This window comes from Kryptolebias marmoratus, linkage group LG11, assembly GCF_001649575.2.
Source record: "Kryptolebias marmoratus isolate JLee-2015 linkage group LG11, ASM164957v2, whole genome shotgun sequence".
Taxonomy (NCBI): domain Eukaryota; kingdom Metazoa; phylum Chordata; class Actinopteri; order Cyprinodontiformes; family Rivulidae; genus Kryptolebias; species Kryptolebias marmoratus.
Window position 1 is genome coordinate 9,774,170 of NC_051440.1, and position 21,098 is coordinate 9,795,267.

General features: G+C 39.0%; 1 protein-coding gene across 2 annotated transcripts; it reads left to right on the forward strand.

Moving 5' to 3' along the window:
• Positions 1-1,401: 1,401 nt before the first annotated feature.
• Positions 1,402-11,369, forward strand: LOC108229894 (glucoside xylosyltransferase 1-like). 2 transcript variants are annotated; one of them, XM_017405609.3, is made up of 8 exons: positions 1,402-1,727; positions 2,202-2,294; positions 3,101-3,284; positions 4,663-4,794; positions 4,878-5,129; positions 5,631-5,754; positions 5,948-6,120; positions 10,254-11,369. In XM_017405609.3, the coding sequence occupies exons 1-8, from the start codon at positions 1,510-1,512 to the stop codon at positions 10,422-10,424; spliced, it is 1,347 nt and encodes a 448-aa protein (XP_017261098.1). In that variant the 5' UTR covers positions 1,402-1,509; the 3' UTR covers positions 10,425-11,369. The 2 variants fall into 2 exon arrangements, with proteins under 2 accessions (XP_017261098.1, XP_017261099.1); XM_017405610.3 differs by lacking the exon at positions 2,202-2,294.
• The last annotated feature ends 9,729 nt before the right edge of the window (positions 11,370-21,098 follow it).

Sequence of the window (21,098 nt, forward strand, 5' to 3'; positions counted from 1 at the left end):
TCGTTTACACTTTGCAAGGTTGTTTTGTTATGGTCGCTTGAATCCTCAAATTGCTTCTCTTGAAGTAGTTTGAGGTGCATTAAGCTTGTTTACATTAATGTTTTCTTCTGTAGATGGCATCATTCTTTCCATTTTCACCTTTTCACAGTCTGAAATGTTTGAATTTGCTCAATCCATTTTTTCCCTCTTCCAGTAAAATGTTTCCTGTCTCTTGAACGAAAGCCACCCTTGTTGTTTACCAGGAGCAGAAATGTCGTTTTCAGATAATTCTGCTCAGTTATTGTTCTGTTATCATTCACCTACTTTCTAAAATACATTTGGGTTGATTAGATATTTTGATTGTTTTGAGGATTGGGAAAATCCTACTTTTAAAGTAATTTGTAACTGAGCAGTGCACAATCTGTTCAAAGTCCGATAAGACTTCCCAGAAATAGTTTTACCTTTGTAGTTTTTCCCTTTATAACAATCCTTTTGTCAATCTTAAAACAAGAGTTCAGCTTGATCGTCCGTCCATTCCCCCACCTGCCTGTCTGTGGACAATTTCTTGTCCAAGCTTTACATTAACTCCTTAACACAGAAATGTCAAACTGCACAGCTGGACACCTCATGAGTCAAGGATGATCCCTATTGATTTCAATGTCACCATGTCAAAGGTCAAGGTCACAGGTGATCCCATGCTCTAACTGCAATCTTGTAACGTAGCTGGACACCTCATGGGTCAAGGATGATCCCCATTGATTTCAAGGTCATCGTGTCAAAGGTCAAAGTCACAGGTGACCCCTTTGTTAAAACCTTAGCAACAGAAATATCAAACCCTTAGCTCCCTAGATCGTGCCTATCTGTCCATCCATAAGACACTACACAGTAAGCTGTCCATGTTGTAACTACACAAACGTTTAAAGCAGAAAATGTCATCAGATTATGGCTCCAAATTGGATATTATGTTTTATTAAACCCACTCCCTCTAAAGAAATCTTGCATGGTACTTGTGGACTAATGCTCTGACCATAAAATGGTTTGGATAAGCCAGTTGTCATCATCAGCAGATAAGTCTTCACATTGCAACCGATAGCTGCAATTTCATGTTCTTTAAGTGAACCTTTTGTCCATTTACACCATGGACAACTTCATGAGTGAAACTGACCTTTGTGTTTAATGAGGCAGCCATATTGAATGTAGTAACTTCCTAAAGTTAGCAAGTTGTAGACTACATCCAATGATTACGTTTTGAGAGTTTACAATTAAAAAATGTCCTGTAGCTCATGAGATATTTGTCTAACAGAGAGAAAAACGCACCTGCTCCAAATTACTGAAGCCTGTTAATGAGTCTGTAAGTTTTCCCTTAACTCAGGCAGCCGGTTGTGATTAACCGGAACACGTGTAGTAGAGGTGGGTGGAGCGGACAACTGTAAACACCACCCTAGTTAGCCAGTAGCGCACCACCTGACGGTAACGGGCCAAGATCAGTCCAAATGTATCTGTAGCGCCAGCAACAATGCGAAACGCAAAATGCGATGCTACCTTCACGCATTCCTCCTGTGCGTGGCCTTCGCCTTCTTCTCGTTGCTGTACGTGTTCAGTCAGCTAGCCGCCACCTTGGAGGACCGGGACGAGTGGCGACGAGTCGACGACGGGGCACCCAGAGGGAGCGGTCACGACACCGGGCGCATTCTCAGGAAAACACCGGGGCTGGCAGGCCTCGGAGACCGCGAAGGGGGACTGGACAGGTAGCTTACCGAGTTATGACACATCTCAGCTGAACAAATTATTAGAAATAAATTATGAGAAGGCATGTTTTATTTTTTAGTTTAGACTTAGTTGTCTCGCTACACCTGAACACAGAAAAAAATAAATATTTACCTGCCAACCAGCAGGTAAATTAGGTTTTGGTAAATGGCTTGACTTGATTTATTTGAGGAAAAAAAAAGTTACACATGGTGACGTTGTCACTAGCTTTTTTGTTGGTTTTTTTTTTTTGTACAAAACTGCTCATTTTATATCTATTAACTACTACCAGTTTGCTAGCAAGTTAAGCTTAATGCTAACTAATTTAGCACCTCATTAACCTCAGCTTAAGGCTGGATTTAGAGCACAACCATCTGTTAATCAGCTGTTAGAGGAAAGGTCTGATCTTTGCAAGTTCTGTCACAGAGATTGATTGAACGTTCAAGATCCAAAAGGTGGTGTTTTTATTCTGTCAGGTGTAAATCACTGTCAGTTTCTTACTGGAAACCGTATTGGAGACTGCCAGCTGATGTTTGTGGAGTGAACTGCTTATTGGAGTCATCTCTTAGGTATGGTTGATTTTGTGAACCTTTAAAAAATGATTCAACGTTTTTAACTTTCCAATTTTTACCCACTTTCAAAATGTCCCCAGTCCAGGGTAAGTTTTAGGTTTTAGCTGTTGTCTTAGTGTTTCTTGTGACACCTCTGGAATTATTAAAATTAGACCTCCTTATACCATAAAGTACTGAGTACTGATATTAGTATATTGGCATTATATAACATTGCTAATTAATTATGTAATACAGCAATATCTTATCAGCACACTTTCATTTGCCCTCTCACTTCCATTGCTGTAAAATTAATATTATCATGAAGTCACACCCCTCCTCACCCCTGCTTCAGTCAGATTACATGAACTGAATTATTTGAAGTTGTAGATAAATTCCCATACGATACAAGGTGAAACTCGCATGGGCATTTTTAATTCTGTAGCTGTTATTTCTGGTCATGTGTCCAGTTTGTTGTGGTCCATGAGTATTACTTTATTATGCAACTATATTGTTGTTAATGAAAGTCAAAGTATGTGCTTGTTGACAACAGAATAAGTAAAGTCCAATTTCCTTAAATATCTTTATCATTAGGTCTGTCCTTGTATCATTAGATTCAAATTTGAAGATTAAGTACTTTAAAAAATGTATTTAAGCATTAATAAAAGCACATAAAGAGACTATTTCACATTGATTTGTATATTATCATTAGGAAAGACTACCAAGAAACTTTGGGTCAAGAATTTTTACTTAATTGCCACTATGACTTCATGCTGTTGTAAAATTCAAAGTTTACCGATTTAATTACCGTGTCTCGGCTCTTTCAGTGAGAGATCAGGCTCTGATGCCGAACAACATAAAGATGAGCGGAGTCACCTGGCCGTGGTGGCCTGTGGCTCCAGACTGGAGGAGACTCTCACCATGTTGAAGTCCGCATTGCTCTTCAGCAGAAAGCCACTGCACTTCTACATCTTCGCTGAGGACGAGCTACACGACGGCTTCAGAGACGCAGTGAGTGTCTTCCACAACAACACACGAGTCCCATTTCCAGAAAAGTTCCTTCAGCAGGCGAAACCAAGCGACGATAGGGTTGTTGCTTCAGTGTTATGGTTGGTAATTTAGGGGAGGGAATAAAAAGTGAAAAAACGGTGTCACCTACGCTTCTCACGCTCATCCTCAGTCCACATAATTGTGTAAATGAGTCACAGTCGGCATAAAAAAAAAAATACTGGAGTGTTTTCAGCATTGCAGTGGCAGAGAATTGTGGGAAGTGATTATCTTGTTTTTCATGAGCTGCGTTTAAGTGTTGTGTTACAGGAGATAAACTAAAGAAGTCTCTTGATGCTTCTTTTATTAGCAGTTAAATCATTTACCCAGGTTATAAGATGGATACCACAAACAAACAAAAAAGATCATTTTATTGAACTTCAAGACTTGGTGGATACTCTGTTTATAACCCATAAGGACTCAGTGAGCTCTCAATGAATAGAACTCATAAAATCCTCCAGTACTATAATTTTTATACATTCTTTGAGCTTTTTTTTAACCTCTTCTCCAACCTTTGACTGTATTGCTGGCATCAAGTTTAACCTTGTTTTAAGTTTCCTGTGTAATTAGATATGTCAATAAAATCTTTTTTTAGATTAAAGTTCCAATCCTTAGAAAACTAGTTATATAAAGATGTTTCTGATGCAGGATGGTTTTCATTTCTTACCTGTGCTACTGTTGATTGAAGGCTTGTTATATATGTAGTTCCAACTGTAAAGATATCTATATATTTATATATAATCGTTTTGAAGTCACAGTTCCTTTCTTAATTAATTAACAATTAGGCCGTAAAAGAAATGAATTGGGGCTTCAACATTTTCCCTCACAGATATGACATTGTTCTTTTCAAAGTTGGTGTGACATTTTGGTCAACTTCCCTTGGAGTTTGCCAGTGTTGTGCTATAAAAGAGAGCCCCTGCTGTAAAAGCCCCCCCACCAGACAGCTGTGGTAGTTCTTTTAATTGGTTCAGGATGCTCATGCGTGAACGACAGAAATTATTCAAAATTTGGCCTAAATAATCAGCCAACCAATCAGTCAGTCAACCTCCACTTTAAACAAAGCTGTCTTAAATTTACATATTTATTGCATTTTTGATAGTTTCCCAACTTTTCTGGAAATTGTTTGCCTTGTTTACCACCAACTTGAGTGAAACGGCACAAGACTTCTGGACAAAACACACAAGTCATTTATCACGCTTTGCTCACTCGTTTTTGTAACATTTTAGCCCCAAAACAAATATTCTTATTTTAGCCAATACAAAAAGTTAAGTAAAATAAATATCAAAAGTCAATACATGGAGGTTGTTATGACAAAGCTTTGTGTGTTTGTCTTTTCTTCTAGCTGGATTTATGGCCAAGGACATTTCAAGCAAAATTCACTTTCACCATCTATCCAATCACATTTCCGAAGGAGAATGCTAAAGAGTGGAAAAAGCTCTTTAAGCCTTGTGCCTCTCAGAGGCTCTTCCTCCCAGTAGGTCCTAAATCATTCAGCCGCGTGACTTTCAGTAGTCGTTCTTATACAGAAAGTGCTAATATATTACCTTTTCTCCCCAGCTAATCCTAAAGGAAGTGGACTCTCTGCTCTATGTGGACACAGACATTCTCTTTCTGCAGCCAGTAGAAAACATCTGGGCCCTGCTTTCTCATTTCAACGCGAACCACTTGGCTGCCATGGCTCCGGAGCACGAGGAGCCTCGGATTGGATGGTACAACCGTTTTGCCCGCCACCCTTACTATGGCAAGACAGGCATCAACTCTGGGGTCATGCTCATGAACATGACAAGAATCAGAGAAAAATTCTTCAAGGTAAAAAAAAGTCCTCAAAACACGTGAGAACCACCGTCATGTGTTTTTGATACCTGAAGGGTGTGTTTTCTTCTAGTGTGTAAAATGCAAAGTTGGCAAAACTGACTTCAAGTTATCATGTTGGTAATTCTTTTTATTTACCTCAATGATAAAATACATGGTTGTGGGTTTGAAACCATTAGGAAATATTAGATATTACCAGTTCCACCCATTACATTTAGTTAATAAGGAAAGCAACTTGATAAACGAGAAATAAATTTTAATTTCATAGAAAATATTAGCCCCAGGAGCAGCTTTACTGCACTACTATAACTGACCAGTTGAGGTCACTCTTGTAATTCATTTTAAAATCTCAACGCTCTCAGATGTTTGACAAACAATTTCATTTGAATGAATGTAAGAAGTTGATTGAAATATTTATTCACTAGAATGCCGGATTTATGTACTTTTGTTGTAAAAATGACACAATTGTGTTGCTGTTGCCGTGTTCCCTCTTTCCAGAATGACATGACGGCTTTTCCGCTGAAGTGGGAGGAAATTTTGATGCCTCTTCTCCAAAAGTATAAACTCAATATCACCTGGGGTGACCAGGACCTTCTTAATATCATATTTTATCACAACCCAGGTAGGTGCCACGTCAACGTTTTACAATAATTCTATCAGATGAGTTGTTATTTCCAAAGGATGCAGAACATATTCCCTACAGGTGTTTTGTGTTGGGCATTTACGGTTAAATAAAGATCGCAATAGATTTATATGGAATAAGTCTAGTTATTTCTAATTTTACTTTTTTTTTTTTTTTTTTTGGTCTGCTACAGAAAGCCTGTACGTGTTTCCCTGCCAGTGGAACTACCGTCCGGACCACTGTATCTATGGCAGCAATTGTCAACAGGCTGAACAAGAGGGTGTCTTTATTCTCCATGGTAACAGAGGAGTTTATCACAATGACAAGCAGCCAGCTTTTCGAGCTGTCTACGAGGCCATCAAAAAGGTAGTGATATTACAGGAATGTCTTACTGTCTGCCTATAAACTAATTGAGCGTAATTATTAAGTTATTAATAAGTTTTTGTTGTAGGAATTCCGACACAGCTGATGGTAAAAGCTAATGCAGGAAGAAGTAATAAGATCAAGCATAGACTTGCTCTTCCTTGGAGAGCAATTTAGTGGCTAGTACAGACTATTTAGAGAGGTGTTTGTTAGTTATATTCTTATCAATAAGAACTCCAGGCTTCCTTTTTTTATTATGGATGCATCCGGCCACCAATGCGCAGTCAATAACCTGTTAAACATTTCCTCCATGCTGTCGAAGTTCTCCTAAAACGGATCAACTCTTCCGGGCTTTGGCAGCTGAGATCGATCTGTTAGACCACAATTGTAGCTGTTTATTACAGAGTTGATTAATCTGAAAATAGATTAACTTAACTGCATTTTATCTCGCAATACACGAGTACACAAGCATTTGCTATGTGAACACAAACAGGTGTAATTTAGCCAGAAAACGTTGTCTTAGTCCCCTCCTGGTGTGTTGTAACAGGTTCTTTTGGGCTTTGTCTTGTGGGAGCTGCGATGGCCACAGCAGTAATAAAAATGTGAAATTGTTCAGCTTTAGAAAGACAGAAAGTATGCGCAGAAACACAACATGTCAGCCTGACTTTGGTCCTGGAAAACCTGTTGCCCCCCCCCACCCAATAACATATCCAGAGAGGTTTGATTTATATGAACATAAAGACGAGTCCTGTAGCAAGCAGGCTGCACTTTGCTCTTTTGTTGTTCAATGCAAGCCATATGTTGTTCACTACCTGGCACAAGAAAGGCAACACGCGTCGGTCATTGTTGGCATGAACCGGCAGCTCAGCTGTGTTTCAGATATGAAGGCAGCAAGATGCAGGGGAAGCTAGATAAAGTGGAGCAAAAATCTTCACTCATTTCTGCGGCAAATGAGACACAAGAGCTTCTATTTCATCAACCAGCTCATGTTACTGAAGATAACTACTCAACTAGCTAGTTTAGCTCTGTGAATCTTTAACATTTGAAAACAAGAAGCTTTTTCCAAGTTTATTTGTTTCAGTGTGTCTCTTTCCATTATATAATATTTTAGCCTCTACCTCTTGTAACTAAAATTTAAAGGCCAAATAGTTGGGGTAGGGTTGACACCACAAAATGGGACTCAGCCAAAAAGTAATCTAAAGTAAGTCTATAATAGTGTTAAACAAATTTAGGTCTGTTATGAAGCCCTGTAGTTGAAGTTACCAGTGGTAACCCCTGTGTTGTGAACTATAATTCCACCCCCCCAGATTTCTGAAAATTGATTTTTGACCTTTTAGATCTGGTCAAAATAATCTGTGTTTTACCGTCCTTACTGGTAAGGGCACTTTTAAAAGCACACTTGGTGATTATTGTTTGCACTCACTTGACAGCACTAATTTAACCCTAATGAGCTTAAATGTTCAGTACATTTGCATCCGCAGTGAGCAAGCAAATCGGCTCGAGAGCTCTCACGTTCTTTTGCTCGCGGCGGCTCCGTTTCGATCTGCCCTTGTTGGTTTTCAGTAGCCTGGTCAACACGCGGGCAGAAATTGGGGGGAGTACGAGAAGCGTCATTAGCTGATCTCCATCCATTACCAGCGCAGGCCTTAGCCTGGCCGCTATCAGTGCAGGCAATGTTCTTAGCCATTAGGTAAACGAGCAGGCTTCATTATGGGGCACTCGGTCCTCTTAGCTCCATCAGTCTCTCAGACAGCACAGATACACATACTGCTCATTAGAGTCACCTGATTTTAGGACAGAGAAGTACTGTTGTTTATCATTAGTATGCATAATCCATTAAGTATTAAGTAGTTGAACACATTTATCTTTATAAAAGCAGAGGACCTAATAGCAATCCACTATTTTTTCCCCGAGTATGTTTCACAGAAGTTGTATATTGGCTCGTCTTTCTTCAGCTCCCTTGGTACCACCCTTCTTTGTTTTCGCTCCTTCCTGCGATGACAGCATCCTAAAGCCTGGAACAGGCAATTCTGGAAGAAACTCTGATTTTCCTTGCCGCCAAGAGCTCCTTAGTCAGCCCGGCTCCCAAGGCAGGCTCTCTCAACCAGCAGAGGAGTTCATAATAAAGGCCACTGCCATTACCCGGCCAAGCCCACTGAAGAGTTGTAAAATTTTTAGTGCTGATGCTAGTTTGAGACATCATGATGGCTGCATGGACAACGCAACAGCCACATCCACATAAAAATCGATAGGAGGTCGTTAATGGTGCTATATTGCCCGCTGCAGTGTATAAAAGATAATATAAAAACTGTACTTTGGTAATGGGATGCTTTCCCAAACTGGAGTCAAATAAGATGCGGTAAAATAGTGATTTCTTTTATTTACTGCAGTCATAAAAGATTGGTCTTCCTCAATATACAACAGTGAAAGGCTCATTTTTATTTCCATGCAGAACGTGACATGATCTGCTATTAACATGCTGGAGAGATGGAACTTTTTTAACTTTTCTCTGCATTTGATGACGAGGAAGACATTCAGTGTGGAAGCACATGGAAAATACTGCAGCCGTGGCTTTCTCTAACGTTGTCATGCTTTACTAAGCCCACTTTTATGTACTCGTGATGATAGAAATTCATCATTCAAACACACTCTGAAATTGACAGATTATTAATCAAATGGAAAGTGTTATTGTCTGAAACTGACAGCAACCTAATTCATATGATGTGAATGTAGATTTTATTGTCCTATGCAGACAATGCAGCAGCCAGCAGTGCAAAAACACATCTCTTTTTTTATTTAAAAGAAAAGTGTTTTATTTCACGTGGCTCCTGTTTCTGCATTGACCATAAATAAGGACACGTAGCCACTTAAATGTCACCCATAGTTGTATGAGCTGCATTCATATGCATTCATTTCCTTTAATGTTTTTGCAATTTATTAATTTCTGTGTTGTTTGTTTTTCCCATCTTGTAAGTTTTAAACAGTGGTTCTGTAATGATAATATAACAGCATTAGAAAGCAGTGACTCTGCAAGGACTCAGTTGTATACCTTATGTTACGTACCGACTGGTCTTGTTCAAAAGGCAGATGACACGACCTGTCACTCTTTTTCAAACCGAGCTGCAGCCTTAATGTTATCATTGTTTCGGCTGATTGTTTTGTTTCTTTAACAGAGTGATGATGCTGAAACGGTTAAATACTTAATACATAGGAAGGACTTCGGTTAAAACCTAATTGGACTAAAAGTAGTATTTCACTGAGCTGCTTCTGTTGGCGCAGGAGTATCCAAAATGTCTTTTGGCATTCAGACGGGTTCTCAGTACCTTTTGCTTAAGTTTTACAAAGGCTGACATTCTTGTCGCCTCAGTTTTAAACTTTTTTTTTTTTTTTAATTTGACATATCTTTTTCTCCATATAGTTACAAAGTAGTCCTGGGCATGTCCAACCCATCTCAAAAGTACTAGCTGTATTTGACACCTACATGGAACTTGGAAGTATGTCTAGGTCTTAAAACTATGTTGATGATTAATAATTATTTGTAAAAAAACAAACAAAAAAAAAACCAACTGGTCCAGATCTGCTTACCTTAATTTCAAAAGTGTACTCCAGTAGATTAAATCAGAAATGTGCTGTTGGCAGTGAAATAATATGCATGGCCTAGAGTACAGTTTTGCAAAACATACACTGTGATTTTAAAGATAAAATTAGGTCCACAAAATGCGTCTGCACGGCTCGCTGGTCGTTCTGCTGCAAACACTCATTTAGTGAAGCTGCAACTGAAAGTTTTTGCATTTTGTCACAAAAGTGAGTTATGTTTGAGTCGCCAACAGTCTCAGCTCAGTGAGATATTACCTTTAAAGTACCTGTCTCTGATATAAAATCTTATTCACGACGAATATTTTGTTTGGTTTAACAGTCTTCTCTTTCAGGAAAGGTCAATATTAACACAGTTTTCCTGATTACTTTAAGTTTTATGAGAGCGTAAACATGTTTGAACAAGCACCTAATAATCTGAGTACTTTCTAGAGCAATGTAGCCAAACTGAAAGTGCTTGCAACCATGTAGTAAAATCAAATCTTCAGTGACAGTTTGTTGAAATCGGAAACGTAACCAGCACGTGCGTCTCTTCATCCTAGCACCCCTTCGGCGAGAACATGGAGACGTCGCTGCTTCAGCCGCTGGAAGCGTCGTTGCTGACGACCACAAACTCGTACTGTGGCAGAGCGAGTCACCTGTTTACCAAGAGGCTAAAGCAGAGCATCAGTTCTGTTCAGCGAGAGAAGACGATGGAGCGCACCAGCAGATAAGAGTCTGTTATTAGTGCCTAATGTTTGTTTGTTGACTTTTGTGTTACTCCTGTGGAGACCAGCTGGATGACATTTAACACCGAGCAATCATTTGTTTACGAATGGGATGTAAACAGAGAAAAGTATTAAATGGAATGGGTTTTATTTTCTTTTAGACGAAGCTACTTCTGGTACTTATCTGTCCATTGAACACTCAATCAGGTCACAAATGGCTTCTCACTTTGGTGGAGTCCACCTTGCCCTGCAGAGATTTTTAGACTTCATGCTGATGAGGATGACACTCCTGCATTTGATGACAATCAGTTTATACTTTTGTAGTGTTTTTAGAGAAAAAAACGAAACCGTGTTGTTCAACAACAACAAAAAGTTGACTTAATGGGTTAAGTTTTAATATACGTCTGCACACGAATCAATTTTCAGATCCTGAATAATGACTCGAACAAGCTCTCTGCTGATTGTCAGACTTTATTTTCGTTCTAATCTGATCAGTGTTTGTTTTTGTTGGACATCTGTGATGTCTACCGGATAACTTTAATATGTGGTTGAAATTTCCAACACCAGTTTACATCACTTATTGCACGTTGGTAAAACAAATCTTCATTTACATTAGCAATAAAATCTGCTTTCTTAATTATCTGTTATCTTGAAAATGTTTTTATATAGGTTTAGTAAATAATTACACAGGTAATAGGAGGAATTGAAATATTTCAATCATACATGTGATCTTAATGTTTGCTATAAAGCTGGAACAAATGTATAAAATATAATATAAACATTTCTAAATGTCTAGTTTTTGGAGAAAATGTTTTTTTTTTTAATGAAATGGAAAATGTCAGACTGTACATGGTGTGACATAGAATGTACCTTTTTCTAGTTTTGAACGTACCTCAAGGTATTGCGAAAAAAAAAATAAATTAAACAACGTTTATATTTTTGAAAGATAAAGTCTTGTGTAGAATCTTTTGTTACGGTCAACTTGAAAGCCTTCAAAACCTGTTTTCACTTCCTAATGTCTATTTTTTTCTTTTTGTATGCTGAAGTCATTTGCCTTTGCCTGAACTTCACTTGTTGCCCACTCGCTCCGCACAAAGGCGCGAGCACGGGCTACATCCTCGAAGGCTGCAGCGAGACGAAAAAAAAATGAGAAAAATCAATGCAAATGTCAAAGTGAAGGCTCCAGAAAGTGTTGTTAGATGGCCAAAAAGGAGCTGATGTGTCTGGGTCGGTAGCCTCTGGCTCTTCATTTCACAGGCATATTGACGGACGTGCTTCGAATAGGCACCGGCTCGCTGTGATGAATTTAAAATCGTCTCTATGCTAAGAAGCTGCTTGATCTATCCATTTTCTTGTCAAGGAGTTGCTTAGTGTGCAGCAAGTGTGGAGAGAAGAAAAAAAAGTTTTATATATTTTTGTGAAGAATTATCTCTCTACAGATTTTTTTTTTTTTTTAAGTTACCTTTTTAAACTCTCAAATCGACGATGGGAAATAAGCATAAAGTAATAACTGCAGAGTCCAGTAGATTTATCAAGAAATAAATGGTTCACCAGAAGCTTGACCATGCACAAAAATACAAAGCAAAACTGTGAGGTCTTGTTTAAAAGCGATCATGCAGTTGCAGGGAAACACTCTGTGATGTTGCATCTTTTAGCTCAACCCTTAAAAAGACGGATGTTTTCCCAACTTGAAATGCAAAGTGTGTTGTGTGTTTAGGTGGACAGACTAATGCTGTTTCAGCCTGCTTTTACTTCCCCCTGTGTGTAGCGGGGATTGGGATCACATTTTCTCTTATGGTCTGTCAGGAGCTGCCAATGGATTATTCATGTTATTGCCTGCACTACTTGGCCTTATGTGATGTTCAATAGCAATTTAAACACCTGAAATAAAATAAAACAATCAGAGTCGAAATGGGCCGACACGCACAGCAAAGCGTTGTTACAAACTAGGATTGTTTGTCACCACTTGTATCAGAGGAAATCAGGGTTTTATGGATGCTTTTGAGTTTGCAGATGACATAACTTGCTTTCTGAGAGGTCTAAATGTGTCTAAATAAAAAAATCAATACAGAAGTCTGCTTGTGAAGTAAGGTGAGCATTTATTTTAATATTCATATAATAAATTTGTAGCCATGCACACACTGGTAAACGAAAGTGTCCCACACCTTTATCTATTCTGTTTTAGAGGGGATTGGGCCTCTCTTGGCACCACCATACTGTACGTTCCCACAATGACGCAAGACCAAGATTCGTTGCCGAACATGATATGCCACCACTCATCTTGAGACTGTGCCTCCCAGTGACTGCACCACTCCGAATGCAGCCATAGTCGTTCTGACGTGAACAGCAGCCAGCACACGGGATGGTAAACTCGTCCATCTGGTGCCAGTCTTCGAGACAGTAAGAGATGACGCAGGGCGTTGTAAAGAGTCCGGTACCTGCGTCCGGATGGCAGGTGTAGATATGGGGTTCTACAATAGCTGGCATGTGTTATCAACATGAATAACAGCCTCTCCTCCCCCTGATGTTCTCTGGTCAATATGTCGATGTTTAAACTTTAAAAAAAGATCCACCACAAATATAAAGTGCACAAAGAATACAACTCACCATAACGCTGAATCAGCCATGATCCTGTTTCTCAGTAACCAGACGGTCCCATCTAGGGCTTCCAGAGATGTTTGTTTTTACTCATTTTGCTGCTTGTGGGTTTGTTTTTAGCGGTAACGGATCACGTGACCTAGATAAGCGTTCTGACACGCATCAAGAGGGAGTCATAGATGGATGGAGTGGAGAGAATCCGGTCAGTTTTCAAAAGAAATGCCCTTCAGACTCCAAAAATAAAAGAAAACGGAAATACTGTAAGTTAATTATTCTTTCTCTGTGGCCCGGTACCAAATGACCCACGTACCGGTCCGCGGCCCGGAGGTTAGGGACCTCTGACTTTGATGACCAGAACCTCGGTGTCCTCACTTACCCATTGCATCCAACATCGGGCTGTTGTGACATCAGTACGCCCCCACATATAGATACATGTGATGGTATGCAAACCCACAATGTGACTCCTATCAAACTCCATCGAGTGCTGTCTAATGCATCTATGAGGCATCCTCTGTGAGTGTTTTCAACTACCTGATAACACAGTCTCTCGACTCATAATGAGAAACTTATAATTCAGTATTTTAACTGGCTCTGATAGGAAGTAATGCTTGGTAAGTAAAGGAAAGAAGGTAGAGGAGACTCTGAACACAAAGAGCAGAAATCATCACACTGTCTGAGTTAGTGTCCCCTGCATGAAACCACATTTCCAGCCCGCTTTATTCTTCAGCGCAGTTCTAAGCTGAGTGGAGCATACGCCATTGTCTAGGTGCAGTTTGAATATGTCAATGTACACATATAGATGTTTTATTTTCTGTTTGTCTTCCACATTAAATTCAGGGTGGGAGGCTAGCTCTACAGAACGCCGAGAAGTGATCCCATCTGATCACTTCCCAAGCACTCGCTTCTGGATTTATGTCCCCATAAAAAAATAAAATAAAATAAAATATGGATCTAATTCTGCTTGGGCTACTCTGCCAATATTAATGCTCCTCTTAGAAACACAAGATATCGGAGGTTGAGTTGTCAGTTCCGATAAAGGATATAACTCTAGTTTATCCTAAACGCGAAGCTGGCAATCCCGCGCCTCGTTTGTTTGACGGACTAAAACAAGTGGCAGGCCAAAGTTGGTATGAAAGGAAACTTTTTCAGGTCTCAACTATAGGGGTAGATATTTCTTCTTCTTCGATGCTCTCTGCAGCTGACATCATTTAACTTGTGAACATTTTGATCAATAATACATTTGCCAACACTGCTGGGACAATTATAATTGTGCTGGTATGTCAGGGCTCAAAACAATTAATGTAATTTACCACGGAGCATAAGGTGCGCACGGATCATTTAGTTTAATGCTGCGAGGAGGTGAATTTGCCACTCTTAGCAGAACGAAAAAAGAAATATGCATATGAAAATAAAACAAAATGCCGCCGCAATGATCAACATCAGAGAGTAGTAACCTTTTCTATGCGAATATTGCTAGTTTAGTTAGTATTGTTTGGATCCAGGTTCGTGCTGAATGTACTGTGAATTAAAGTAGTTAAGCTTTACCAGGACAAGGGTACAGTTGTGTTTTCAAATGTTAATGTGCTATCATGCCCATGTTCAAGTAGAAACGTAGCTTTTGTTAAACAAGAGACGACGTAGCGGTTTTCACGCCACGCCGTTGAAACGATGAACTGTAAATGCACAGCGTGGCTCATTTTAAAGGCTGCAAGTATTTTATAAATCAAGAATGTGGAACAGGTGATTCCTGAAGAGAACTGGCGAAGAGAATGCTAAAGTAAAACAACAAATGCAACAGTAAGTGACAGGTAAGATCTCTTAAGTTTGGTATTCTGAGGTAAGGTTATGAGTGGTTAATATCTTACCTGACGTAGATAGCTTTTTGAACAAACTCAGTTTGGAGAAACGGTGTTGAATTCGGACCAGATTAACGAGCTAATGGCTAGTCTGGATGAGGTCAAGACCAAAATGGATGCCCGTCATTTCAAAGCAACTCCAATTTCCGTAATTCCATAACATTTTTTGCTCTTTTTTTTAAGTTTTGCATTACACGGTTATTTTACAAAGAGTTCCATGGTTATTTGCAACTGCACAAAGCTGCTAGCTGCAGCACTTTCTGTGCAGTCTGGGGCACTTCCTGCAACAGTAAAAAAATATATATGTATCAAGAATCATGTAATGCGGTGGTTTAAATGGTTTGTAATTCATGTTTGTATAAGCTGCTATGAAATCTTTGAAAAATGAAGTTGTGTTAAGATACTAACAGTCCAATTTAGACTTAGCATTTCTCGGAGTAGCTGTTAGTGTGTCAATCCTGTAAGAATTTAAACCTTTTCCTCCAAATTTAGGCTGTTCAAAGAGCTATTTATAACACGTGAGATATTAATTATTCAAAACCATTCCACAGAACCTCACTTCAAACGTTCTGAACTATCTTTTTAACCGAGAGCAGGACAGTGCACACCTGCACGGCTCACTGTCATTTCTGACCTTGGCTGTTTAATCCCAGTTTTTCAGGTTGCTGTTATCAAACACCCGGGGGTTTCTAGTGGCCTAAAGTAGCCCGTGCCGCTGCACACCAGCTCCGCGCAGGTCACAGTTCAGATCCCGATTTGGCCACATTTCTCAATCATTTCCACCATGCAGATGGCAGAAGGTTTGCTGGATTAATTTACACATTGCCTCCTGCAACACTTTGGAAATCAGCGTTTCAATAAATAATCAATATCAGCCACTCGAGGCTGGTGGCTCCCCTTGTCTCCCTCAGCCACTATAAACAACAACTCAACAAGCATCTATGAAGGCCCAAAGGGCTCTCTCGCCCCTGATAACACATACAAGACTGTACGGCATGTTTTATGGATGCATGGCATTCAAACACTCACAAATAAGGATGCTATTACTCAGTTGCACTATTTTATTGGCTTTTTATGACCCATCCGGAGCAGATGTCATCGAGATGGAGCATTCAAAACGCATAAGTAATACTGTCTGTATGACTTCTCATAAAATGGGATATCAATCACTCCGGCTGACCTTTTTCTTTTCCCGGTAAAATGTCTCATCAGTAAGTTACATCCCATCGCCTGAGGCCTGAAAGAGTACTGGTTAAAATCAATGCCATGCCAACTATTATTGCTGAACAATATTCTCCTTGATTCAATACGCCGCACTTTCCTGATTGCTTTTTCGACGCCACTGACAAACAGCATTTATGCACTGAGTGTTTGATTCATGGCAACTTATTGAGTGTGTTGGACTGGTTTCATTATGCGCCAGTATGACAACAGCTTCAGTGGCACACAGTTGAACGAATGCCAAGAATTTGGTCGCATCAAATGATTTGGCCCTTAAGCTACCTCAAAAAATGCCACTTTCAGCGTCTTTCTTTATTTCGTTTTAGACACAAATCTCTTTTAATAACCCAATAATTACAGTTAAAGCCCAAACTTTGCTCTGCAGACTTTCATTTGGCTTGTTTTCTTTTATCTGCTCAGTCCCTTGAGTCCTGGACCTAATATCCTGTAGGTTATTTATTTTTTCCGTACATGCACCCCTCCTTTGGTGGCATTTCCTAATGAATCTAACTCTCCGAGGCCCTCACACAGAGGTTGCAACATTGACTATTGGAGGAGCTCGACCTGTAAGTGGGATCTTTAATTGTTTTTGTTTTTTTTTCTCTCTCCCAGACACTGACAGAAAGACAACACAATAGATTTAATGGAGCGCTTATTTCTAACAGAACAAAGGACACCCTGCATTTATGTTGAGACTTGAGCGAAGTCCAGCTAAGTTACTGCGATTTTTATTCTTTTATTTTTATTTAATGCCCTTAAAAGCTTGATTTTGGACCAGACCCGTGCCTTATTTGGTCTCCAAAGTCTATTCGAAAGAAATTTCAAGCGTACAGTTCCACAACTTCCACGATTTCTCACAAATCTCCCACCATCTCGCAGACGGTCGGTGGTGATGGAAGTGTTAAATGAGCTGCAGACTCCGGGAGAAGACATAGACATGCTTCTCATGTGAAACCTATTATTAAAATCTAATCTCAAACTAATTTAGCATTCCATTTCTTGCACTCCGAGGCATTTGTAACACTGAAATAGATTAATCAGACAGCAACAATTTAAGGTTACCAAGCTGCAAAACGTGTAATGAACTGTGTAGTTTCGGCTAAGAAACAGAGCACAGATCCCTCCGAGAAAGACATTTTTCAATCCCCTCCCCCCACTTGTATTTTTTTCAAGGGCACTTTGTCCACAAAAAAACACTCAGCCGGGTCCTCATCAAAGCACCTTACATGTCATTATCATTATTTATGAATGCTCGGGAGGCCAAAGGACCTATAATTTGGGGGAATAAGTTTATGATGAAGACAAGAGGGATTGATGGACTATTTCGTAAATGAAGTTTGTTCTGAAAGAACTGAAATTAAAAGACAAATTCTCAACCCGTCACAACATTTCACTCTCAACTCTTTGTTCACCCCAGCAGCGCATGGTGTCTTATCTAAATGTGGCCATACAAACACTTGAGGACCAAGTTGGATGGAAAATGTCTATAACCTAATGCTAATCTACCCACTTTTTTTGTGGGTTTTAAGCAGTTGTTAATTTTGCAAACAGATACAAAAACAGCGGTGGATTATATTACCGGATTGACAAAACAAATCCAAATGTTAATTTAATTGGAATTTAAATGTGCAGCATTGTTTATTATCTTATCTGTGCCTTTTAGACATGCATGTCCTCTGGCATCTTTCAGGGGTGCTGAAGCGCCCTCCACACCCCTGCTTCTGGTGGCGTTAGTCTTTACTTTTCCTAAGAGAGAAGGGAAGTCATTTTAAGGTCATATTTTTTATAACATCAACACAAAAGCTCAGTCGCCGAATTGGCCAGAACCCAGCATGTCCAAGCAAATCCATGCGTTCGAGCAAGATAATGGAGTCCACTTAATGTGTTTGACTGCTGAAAAGTAAAGCAAAAACTGAGACATTAAAACTGCAGGAGTAGCCAAAGGATTGGGCTTTCTGAGGTGAGACTTAACAAGAAGAGAGGAGGCGCTGCTTTCATTTTAAAAGATGTCCATCACAACCGGGGAGTAACCAGTTTTCAATTAAAGCGGTAGTCCTAATTGTCATGGGACCCAGTTTGAGTCTGTGACATGAGCCTGAAGGGCCTGACTTCATTTCATTATCTCCCTCCTACATGCATGGATTTTCTTTTACCTGTAGCCAGCAGCCATTCGGTGTTTCTGTCACTCAATACTTTGCCGATAAAAGCGTCCGAGGAAGATGAATTGAATGCGAACAAGAGTAAAGACACATTTACATTTGCTGCTCTAAGTTTTGTGGAATGACATTTGTCGATGCCCCGCTTTTTCTATACCGTTTGTCATAAAAAATTTTAAAAAAAAGTTATTTTACAAAATATCCAAAAATTATTTATGGCTGGCTTTTTCTAAACTTAAGAGATAACGAGATAAATGATCCCCAAATGCAATCATGCAGGTAACATTTGACGTTTCAAATAAAGATTGGGATTATTTTTGCGGAACGGCTGCAGATTCTGTAACGAATAAATGACAGTTTAATAAGGAGATTAATTCCTCATCCTGTTTCAAAGATCACCGAGGTTTGCCGTGTGACACCAGAGGATAATCCAGGAAGCTACTTAAACAATTATCTTCGCAGCACACACACATGTTGATGAACTAATCCTGTCAGCCATTAGGCACAAAATATATATTAGGATATAAATATTAATTCATTGACCAACGTATTAAAATGTGAACAGGCTAATAGAGGTCACTGTAGCCACGATGTAATTAATTAAATCAAACTTAACCAAAGAATTAGCAAAGAGTGTAAGAAATGCCACTGAATTGGCTTCCTCCCAAATGTGCCAATGATCTTTTATTTAGCACAGAGGAAAATTTGAGTAAAATGTTTAAAATATATATTTTCTGTCATCGATTATTTATTGTTTGATCGTGATGGACGGTGCTGAACTGCTCAAATCATAGAGCACATTCACAGACTGCAGCTGTTTACAGATGGGAACAAAAGTTAAGAGAAGAGAAAATTTTGACAAAAAAAAGAGAATAGTGAAATTTATTTCATTCTGAAAATAGGAAAACGTGTGCCTCCTGGCAGTTAATGTTTTCTTTCATGCAGTTTTTGTCAATATTTGCTAGGAAAACATAAAATGTCAGGAGGTCACACCAGAATATGTGATGTGTTTGATTTGGATGAGCAAAAAAATATATATTTTATAAGTTTCAATCCTTGGAAACTTAGGAAAAAAAAATATTGTGGGGAGCTAAAGCACCAGAGTATATTACACACTGTTCATTTATTTATTAACGTAATCGAATGTTAAGTCGGACATTCCACTAATATTGATCAATATCATACTGTTTTTCAAGCAATTTTATTCTCTGTTGTGATGCGCTACATTACGTCTAAGCTAATAATAAAACCTCCACCTAAAATTAATTTTTAAAAACTGCTGCTTTATAGTTCATCTCAAACAGATAAAGTATTGTCCTTATGAACCTGGAAAAGATAAAAAAGACAGTTAAATAGGAAATCTTTGATAAAAATCAAAGTACTATGACTGTATTGGCTCTGTAGCTGTAAAATCATTTCTGCTTTTTGTCCCTTTGCTCTTCTAATTATTCCCCTGAGGGAAGTCCACATGAGGAGCCTTTAATTGTATTCTGACTCCAAATGGAATTGTTTTTCCTGTCAATTCAATTTAAACAGAATATATTACTTTAATAGGATCAGATGGTTTCAATGTTTTTAGCATAGCAACAATGCACCATGGCTTTTTTTCTAAGGACCGTTTAAAGTATGATATTTAGCCATTACCGTGACTGAAAGTACCATGAGTAAATTTACTTAAATGGTGCTACAAAATTGATTTTTGATGATCTCATGTACATTACTTATACTTTGCTCGTGCTACTTCAGACACTTCAGACATGGGGCTGACATGCCAAGACACACATACACAACTTTGTGTTTCTATCCTTATTCTGACATATTGATGTCCATTCCTTTGTGTAGACTAACCCTGACCCTTTCCAGAAACCCCAACCCTAAACCAAGACGTACGAAGATCAGTCTGTCCGGCACCAATGACCATGCCATGCTCAAGGTCACTTAAATCCGCTTTCTTCCTCCTTCTGATGCTAAATTTGAACTTCAGCAAGTTGTTTTCACCACATCTAGATGCCTAAATGCATTGGGCTGCTGTGATTTGAGCGGCTGATTAGATATTTGTGTTAACAAGCAATTTAACAGGTGGACCTGATAAAGTGTGTGTGCGTGTGTGTGTCTGCATGTGAGTAAATTTCTTCCTGTGAGGTAACGGTGCAGTGCAGCACGATTGGGCAGACCTTCTATATTGTTTATGACAAGTCCTCAACACAGTCTTATTTACATTAACATAATTAGACATAATGGAAACACATATCTTCATTGTTTGTTATTAAAAAATAAAAGATGAAAAAGTAAAAGAAATTGTCGAAGGCTGCGAACAATCCTGTACCCTCATTTATTCTCATTAAAATCAGGTAACACAACTGTATGAAAACTGTGATTTTAGGGTTGGATTTGTATCTTTTTTCCCCATAATCCAATATTTCTTTGGCTAAAGAAGGTAAAGGAAGAATATATATTACTTTCCTTTGAGTTTAGAAAATTCAACCAGCTTTTAGCTGTACTATTTTTGGGTCGTTTTTTTTTCCTTCCTCACCAAAGAGGGGGGAAAGCCAAACCATAACGTATTAAAAGTGTTTCATCTCTTTTACTTTCTCGTGTTCACTTAGAATATTCTCTTGCCTATTCACTTTAACAGAGTTACAGAAAAACTCTGTGAGAAAGCCAGTTGACAAAAACAAACGACGAAACAGCTTTCAGCCTTCCTTCCATGTCTGAGCTGTCACTGAACCCATCTGTCTGGCTATCTGTCACTATAAGAGTTACACACAGCAGACTGAATAAATTAGCACTTGTTTTTGCAGTGTAGGAAATGTGTTTTGTGTGTTTTATAACTCCTTCTAAGAAATGGG

What these genes read in the sequence shown, in the direction of transcription:
- LOC108229894 (XM_017405609.3), top strand. Translation starts at nt 1,510, where the DNA reads ATGCGATGCTACCTTCACGCATTCCTCCTGTGCGTGGCCTTCGCCTTC. An exon ending in ACGACGGCTTCAGAGACGCA is followed by an intron (nt 3,285 to 4,662) that starts GTGAGTGTCTTC and finishes CTTTTCTTCTAG; the next exon opens with CTGGATTTATGGCCAAGGAC. An exon ending in TCTACGAGGCCATCAAAAAG is followed by an intron (nt 6,121 to 10,253) that starts GTAGTGATATTA and finishes TCTTCATCCTAG; the next exon opens with CACCCCTTCGGCGAGAACAT.